Source organism: Coenobita brevimanus, chromosome 45, assembly GCF_032717465.1.
Source record: "Coenobita brevimanus isolate Jiangsu-jjx chromosome 45, ASM3271746v2, whole genome shotgun sequence".
In the NCBI taxonomy this organism is placed as follows: Eukaryota; Metazoa; Arthropoda; class Malacostraca; order Decapoda; family Coenobitidae; genus Coenobita; species Coenobita brevimanus.
The window spans coordinates 11,285,920-11,294,247 of NC_136998.1; the positions used below are offsets into that span (position 1 = coordinate 11,285,920).

Here is an 8,328-nt window from a genome sequence, read left to right on the forward strand (position 1 = left end):
GACAATTTAATTTATATAATGAGTAATCAAAACTGGATGAAGTGAAGTTTAAAATAGTATCAACTGCATATTGGGATTTGATATAACAACAGGTGCCGCCCTTGTTTCGAAAGTTTGTAAGGAGATGGTAACCGGGGAAATAAAATGGAGATATATCGGTAAAGGGTGAGATTTGTGGTTCTGTGAGGAAAAGGGCCAAAGGGGATATGGACTGAAGGAAAAAATGAACTGAGTTTAAGTTTGTGGTAAGGCCGCGGATGTTGGTAAAGAATAAGGCCGCACCGTCACCTCTTCACCGATGAGCATTCCCAGAAATAGCAACAGTCGCTGCCGGCACAGTCGCTTGATGGCGACCGGGAGGACCCTGTGCCTCCAGCCCTACCCTGCCGGTGGTGGCAATCCGAGGTACCACCTCATTTGATTGTAAGATTGCAGTGGCCATTACTAAAGATGTGAATAGAAGGTGTGATATGTTATGCGCATGTAGTGTGGTGTAGGCAGTTGAAGGTAGAGGTATTATGAGAGCATGCTGGCCTACTCTCTGTGTAAATGAATGCACTGAAAATGTTCAGAAAAGCGAGATGGTCAGGATCAAGTCCTGAGGGCTGGTGAAACGGGAGCTCTAGCTCTCCCTATCACCAGCTTGCCATCAACCTCGGGAGTACTGCCCTGTTCGACTGGTGCTACAGTCTACTCCTCAGATTACAAATTCACCGCTATTGAGGAATAAAATACAAGAGGACTATCCAAATAATGACATTCCCAAAACTCAAAATGTGTTGGGTCTTAACTGAGATACAAGAGCTGATGAAATACAGTAAGTCTGAAACCAATTACGTTCTGTGATGTCACTCTCACCAAGAGGTCCTCTTTAAGTCAGGTCTCCATGTTATTTGACCCATTAGGATTGGTCAGTTCTATTGTTACAGGTATTAGGGGCAAATGTTTAGTGCAGGAGGCTTCGCGAGAATGGTTAGACTGGGACACTGAATTAGGTGAGACATATGTGGAACAATGGGAACAGATTAGAGAGGAATCTGAAACCACATCAAGCATATGTATTCCCAGGAAAAAAAAAAAAAAAAAAAGTAATGAGAAGTCACGCTTACAAATATTTTGTGATGCTTTTCAAAGGGCATATGGAGCAGTAGTTTATTGCGCAACAGGAGAGGATAGTAAGATTATTATGTCCAAAGCCAGAGCTGCACCAGTTAAAGGAAGAACCCTACCTCAAATGGAATTGGCTTCCATAGAAGTGGGAACTAAATTGGCTAGGTATATAACCACTACTCCTGATACTCAGTTTGAGGATATCTATATATGGACTGACAGTGGGATTTGTCGTTAATGGATAGGAGAGGAAGATAGTAAAATTCCTTTCGTTCGCAATAGAGTGAAGACTATTAAGGACCTGTCTTCCAAATTAGATTTATGCATTTATCCTCCAAACAAAACCCAGCTGATATGCTTTCGAGAGGTTCGACAGTATAGTGACTGCTCAAAGATAACTTGTGGTTTAAAGGTCCTAAATGGTTACTCATTAAAGTTTGACCTGAGCAGAAACAGTATAGTATTGCTGAGTTTAGTGTAATAAACTTGGATTCTGCAGAACCTGAGCCAGATGTAACTGACATTAGTAGATTGTCATTGATAAGACAACTTATTAATACTACTAAATTAGTCGTTAAATTTTTAAATAAGAACGTGGAGTCTGAGAAGTTTGATCTCATGGAATAATGGCTGAAATATAATACAAAAATATTATTACGGAGAGATATTTGACCTTTTAGGCCAAGATACTGGGAGCAAGAGTAAGCTGATAAGAGATTGATCATAGACGGAAAAGGTCTAATTAGATGCCGTGGCCGAATAATAAAGGCTGATTCGCCTCTCCAAACAACACATCCTATATTGTTACCCAAGAATGATCGTTTTGTACAGTTAATTGTTAAAGAAGCCCATGATTTGACTCTTCACGGAGGTGTGCCGCAGACTTTGTCTACCCTTAGGGATCCAATATGTTTCCCAGATTCTGGGAAACATATTGGATCCCTAAGGGTAGACAGGTCTCAAAGGTTGTATTATTTGTAGGAGGTATGATCAACGACCATATGACTATCCAGGACCACCTGCCTTACCAAGGGTTAGGGTAAATGTAAGTCGGCCCTTCAAAGTAACTGGAGTTGATTACACAGGGGTTATAACTGTTACGGGTGAGGAAACTCCCCATATGATGTATATATGTTTGTTTACTTGCACCTACACAAGGGCAATCCATCTAGAAATGGCAGAAGATTTAAGTTCAGGGACATTCCTGAAGGTATTTAGATTTGCAGCTAGAAGTTCTTGTCCGAATAAATTAATAAGCGACAACGGAACCATTTGCGTTGGAGCAGCACCTCTAGTTTTAAATATAAGGAATGATCCAAAGGTTAAGTCGGCGCTGGGAATTCGAAGTTGTACCTGGCGGTTCATAGCTCCAAGAGCACCATGGCAAAATGGATTTACCGAACGAATGATTAGTACTGTGAAGAACTGCCCTAAGATCACCAGAAAGGAGTTGAGAACAGTGATAACTGAAACTGAGGCTAGGATTAACCTATCTAGATGATATTAGCGTTTTGATTGAGGCATTGACACCGGCTCATATGTTATATGGCAGAAAGCTCCATCTGGTGCATTGTGTGGCTATCCAGGAGGAAGTAGAGGATCCTATAATAGAAAATAATGAATTAGGACAACAACTCTGGAACTGTCTCCCTCTGTCTGTATTTCCTGCTGCCTATGATCTCCAGTCTTTCAAAAGCAGTGTGTTTAGGCATCTCGAAATGAATGGATCTTGAATTTGGCTCTCTATTGTATTTTGTTTTTTTCTTGGAGGGAACTGTTATTGCGGGCTCATGGCCTTTGGTTCCTTCTTCTTCGCATTAAAAAAAATATGCGTAAAGGATATGAACGTATAAAGGGTATTGGAAACCTGGAATAGACATTGGAGCAAAGAATATCTTTTGAGCCTAAGAGAAAGATTTTATGGGGCTCAGGCTGGCAGCAACAAGTCAGTTATAAATGTGGGAGATGTGTCTTAGTAAAAATAGAACAACCAAGATCCCTGTGGCCATTAGCTAAAGTGATCTCCACGCACCCAGATTCAGAGGGCTTGCTGAGACTTGTAGAGGTTAAATGTAGGGGACTTAACACTATTAAAACTATTGATAAACTAATTCCCCTTGAGTTAATGGCTACCCAAAGACAGTGGACGGTGGAGAGCAATTGGGTCAAGATGTGCGACCTAGAAGGGCCGCAGCACAGGATTCTCGAGACCTATAGAGGGGAACTCCTGGCTAAGGGTCACATTACATGACACAGCGTATCAATTTTGCCCGGCCCCAAAACTGTGGGAAATATTTTCCCCCAGAGCAGTTGCGCTCTTTACCTTTTAAAATAGTTGTCCCTGTTAAAAGCAGAATGTTATGTCTTGTCATGCTATGTCTATGTCATGCTATGTCTATGTCATGCTATGTCTGTGTCATGCTATGTCTGTCATGCTATGTCTATGTCATGCTATGTCTATGTCATGCTATGTCTATGTCATGCTATGTCTGTTAAGTTGGTGCTGATCTTAGAGGTGGTAATAATGCCATTTGCCCTTTTTCCCATTTTATGTATATTTAAGAAAAGAATTCATCCTGTGTCGAACTTTGTGTTCGAATCTGTCAGTTATCAAACCGACCTGATGAAAGGGTTGGCTGTTTATTGACGAGTTAGTGAGAATAAAACCAGCAGTCGAAGAGGTTGTCTTCCTCCTTCCCTTGCCTGTGCCCAGACTTTATTACAAGCTATCTAGGCATTCTCTCGCAACTTATGATGGACGGAAGTGATAGTGGCAAACCGGCATCGTCAACCTCAGCCCGAGGAGACAGCCTTACGACGGAACTTCGTCTGATCCCGGAATTTGATGGTACTTCGCACTCGGTGGTAGAGTGGATCGAAAAGCTGGAGCTGGTTTGTCGGCTACGAGGGATCTCTGATCTACACACCATTGTGCCACTGCGACTCACAGGCGGGGCTTTCTCTGTTTATCAGCAGCTCAGCAGCGTAGACAAGGGGAACTTCGACACCATAAAGGATGCACTCACCTCGGCATTTGCTGCAGACAAGTTTGATGCCTATGAGCAGTTTGTGGACCGTAGGCTGCGTGATGGCGAGTCTGTTGACGTGTACTTGGCTGACCTGCGCCACCTGGCTACACGATTTGGAGGAATGACCGACGCCGGTCTATGTTGTGCTTTTTTAGCTGGTCTTCCAGAAGCTGTTCGCCACATTCTGAGAGCTGGTTCACGCATGGAAACTATGGATATTAACCAACTTCTGAACCGTGCTCGAGCTGTTCTAGCCGATAATTACCTCAATGATGGGGCATCAGCACAACCAGCCGGCTCCAGACAGCACACAGTGGCTCCTGCATTAGTTGGTGTTGGTGGTGTGCGCTGCCATTCCTGTAACCAGCCGAACCACTACGCTCGTGACTGCCAGGCTGGACGCAGTGTGCGCAGAGGTAGTGGTGGGCGAGGTAATGTGCGCTGCTTCAGATGCGGGGGACGAGGCCACATCGCTACCTCATGCCCTTCGGGAAATGGATCAGGAGAGGTGGGACCAGCGCCAGCCTCCTCTCCAGACCGTCAGTGAGAGGCGCTTTACCAGTGACACGCTTGGTTGTTGATGGAAAGAACTGTGATGCCCTGGTAGACACCGGCTGTACTCAGAGTATTGCACACGTTTCCATGTGCTCTCGCTGGACCAAAGGAAATATCAGTGTGAGGACAGTAAGCGGTGAGCTTTATATGTGTATGGGAACAGGTGTGGTAACAGTCCAGCTACTGTCAGGAGTGTCCGTGTCTGTGAATGTGATTGTAGTGCCTTCCAAGCCGCTTAATTTTGACTTTATTCTGGGCATGAACGGTGTTGAAGCCCTGCAGGGAGTGACAGTGCATTCACCGGACAAAGTGCAATTTGGTATTGAGGAAGTGCAGGCTTCAGCCGTGACAGTACCTACCATACAACGAAATATTGTCGAGAGGGATTTTGAAGTAACATATGACAGTGCAGCTAAAAAGTGGACAGTGTTGTGGAACTGGCGTGATAACTCAGAGCCTCCACGACTACTGAATACTGTCTCCGAATACAGGGTGCCGAATGAAGCTCGAAAAGAATGTGAAAATGAACTGTGTGAATGGATTAAGGATGGATGGCTGGTTCCATACAACGAGAGTATACATGGCCCTGTGAAAGGAACTATCCCTCTGATGGCTGTCGTGCAGCAAAACAAGAAAAAAGCACGCCCTGTCCTTGATTTTCGTGAGTTGAATGCCCATCTTAATTTGCACACAGCTGAAGCGGACGTCTGCACTGAGAAGATACGGGAGTGGCGCAGGCGTGGACAGAGGGTCGCTCTCATTGACTTGCGCAAGGCTTACCTACAGATAGATGTTCACAGATCGCTATGGTCGTCCCAGACAGTGGTGTTCCGTGGGAGATGTTACTGTTTGACTAGACTGGGCTTTGGACTGAACATCGCACCACTAGTATTGAAGGAGGTCCTGAGTCGTGTGTTGAGCATGGACGAGAAGATAAACCGCGCCACTTCACCATACCTGGACGATATTCTGGTGGACAAAAGTGTGGCGAGTGCAGCAGAAGTGGAATGTCACCTTAGTCGTCACGGCCTGCTCTGCAAACCTCCCGAGATTGTGTCTGAAGGAGCTCGTGTGCTGGGCATTAGAGTCTGGGGGGAGCACGATCGTCTCGTCTGGAAGCGTGATAACGGCGTTGGCAAGCTACCTGAAAAGCTGACTAGGCGGACAGTGTTTTCACTCTGCGGGCAGCTAACGAGTCACCTTCCTGTTTGTGGCTGGTTGCGAGTGGCGGCGTCGTACATTAAAAGACGGGCCAATGAGGTCACGACTATGTGGGACGACAAGATTAATGACCTCAGTTTGCACTCGATGCTTGCGGACACGTTGGAGCGGGTGAAGAACTCAGACCCGGCCCGAGGACGATGGGATGTGGTGGGAGACGAAGCTATACTATGGGTAGATGCAAGTTCACTCGCATTGGGAGCTGTGTTGGAGGTGAAAGGTGAAGTTATTGAAGACTCGTGTTGGTTACGACGGGATGAGTGCTCTCACATTAATCTTGCGGAGCTGGACGCTGTTATTAAGGGGATAAATCTTGCAATCTCCTGGAAGATGAAACAGCTGACTCTTATGACTGACTCAAGAACTGTGTTCCACTGGATTGCGGATGCTCTCTCAGGAAAATCTCGTTTGAAGACTAGAGCTTCCAGTGAAATGTTGATCCGTAGGCGCCTAGAGACTTTTAAATCTATCATCGTCGAGTATAATCTGTGTCTGGAAGTAAAGTTTGTGTCTTCTACTGAAAACAAAGCAGATGAGCTAACACGAGTACCGAAGAGGTGGATGACACTAGCAAACGGGCAGACAAGCTGTGCAGCTGTTGCCAGTGTTTCAGACAGGGACATCGTTAACATTCATGAAACCAGCGGGCATCCCGGCATCAAGCGTACACTGTACTTCTGCAGAAGGCTCTATTCTACGGTTCAGAGGCAGCAGGTTCGCAGTGTTCTTCAGAGTTGTCAAGAATGTCAATCCTTTGATCCGGCACCAGAGAAGTGGAAGAAAGGGGAGTTGGGGGTTTCAGAGATCTGGAGCAGAGTTAGCATGGACGTCTGTCATGTCAAAAACCAGCACTATCTGACGCTCATCGACTGCGGGCCAACACGTTATGCCATCTGGAAAAGACTCAGGCGGCAAGATGTCATCAGTGTTGTTGAACAGCTAGAGTCTGTGTTTTATGAACGTGGAGCACCTAAGGAGTTATTAACTGACAATGCTGCCAGCTTCCGTAGCTCAACGATCAAAGAGTTCGCCAGGCGTTGGGGTATGGTCATCAGGTATCGGTGTGCCAACGCTCCATCTGGTAATGGAATATCAGAGAGAAATCATCGAACCGTGAAAACTATACTGGCACGGAAAGGCTGTTCCGTAGCTGAAGCAGTGTACCGCTACAACGTTATGCCACGAGGTGATGATGCCTCATCTGCCCCTGCCAACCAGATATTTAGATACGAGGTCAGACTGCTGGGTATCGACGGAGTAACTCTGCAAGATCAGCCGGTGGAAGAACAACATCGCTTCAGCGTCGGTGATCGTGTATGGATCCGGCATCCCAGCAGATGCTGCGATTCTCGAAGTACAGAGGGCACAGTAATGCGAGTTGTATCTGCCCAGAACGTCGAGGTGGATGGTATGCCTCGTCATGTGCGTGACCTAAGGCTGGCAACATCGCTGTCTACTGCCCCAGAGGATTCACTAGCTGAAGAAAGCCCTGAATCAGAAACAGAAGATGATTTGCTAATCGATGTGAGAGGTCCTTCGAATGAGTCTACGTCAAGTGATACGTCAAGTGAAGACGAAGTAGATAGTCCAGGGAGACCACTGCCCCGTCGAGGTTCTAGGGAGCGCCGTCCAGTACGGCCGTTCCAATATAGTGATCTTTAGAAGATCAGGGGGGAGTGTTATGTCTTGTCATGCTATGTCTATGTCATGCTATGTCTATGTCATGCTATGTCTGTCATGCTATGTCTATGTCATGCTATGTCTATGTCATGCTATGTCTATGTCATGCTATGTCTATGTCATGCTATGTCTGTTAAGTTGGTGCTGATCTTAGAGGTGGTAATAATGCCATTTGCCCTTTTTCCCATTTTATGTATATTTAAGAAAAAAATTCATCCTGTGTCGAACTTTGTGTTCGAATCTGTCAGTTATCAAACCGACCTGATGAAAGGGTTGGCTGTTTATTGACGAGTTAGTGAGAATAAAACCAGCAGTCGAAGAGGTTGTCTTCCTCCTTCCCTTGCCTGTGCCCAGACTTTATTACACAGAAGAAAACCCGAAGAGCGTTAATGACTAATTCAAGCAGTTTTATAACCCAGAGATTACGTTCTCTTTAATCATTCTTATTTTTAATAAAGTAAATGCTACTGCATTCATTTAACCCTTGTGGACAACTATATTGTTAATACTTGTAAATACTTAGGAATTTTCCATTGACATAACTGTGCCTGCGTGTTGTGTATAATGTGCCCTCTCGTGAGAAGTGAATGAGGGTTTCATACATATTTACATAGATAAAGGGATTAATTGGCTTTAGTTTACCCGGTAATTAAAACTGAGATTAATTTAAGTTAGATTCGCCTTGCATATTTCATGACGTAATTTATTGTATTTAGCATTGTAACTGTACTCG

General features: G+C 45.1%; 1 protein-coding gene across 1 annotated transcript; it reads left to right on the forward strand.

The window, feature by feature from the left end:
* The first annotated feature begins 3,864 nt into the window (after positions 1-3,864).
* LOC145398433 (uncharacterized) lies at positions 3,865-7,577 on the forward strand. The gene is made up of 2 exons (XM_080271314.1): positions 3,865-4,570; positions 4,702-7,577. The coding sequence occupies exons 1-2, from the start codon at positions 3,865-3,867 to the stop codon at positions 7,575-7,577; spliced, it is 3,582 nt and encodes a 1,193-aa protein (XP_080127440.1).
* The last annotated feature ends 751 nt before the right edge of the window (positions 7,578-8,328 follow it).

Excerpts from the sequence above, each read along its gene's own strand:
- LOC145398433 (XM_080271314.1), top strand. The coding sequence starts at position 3,865 with ATGGACGGAAGTGATAGTGGCAAACCGGCATCGTCAACCTCAGCCCGA. Across the intron at positions 4,571-4,701 it reads CAGAGGTAGTGGTGGGCGAG|TGACACGCTTGGTTGTTGAT; the intron begins GTAATGTGCGCT and ends GCGCTTTACCAG.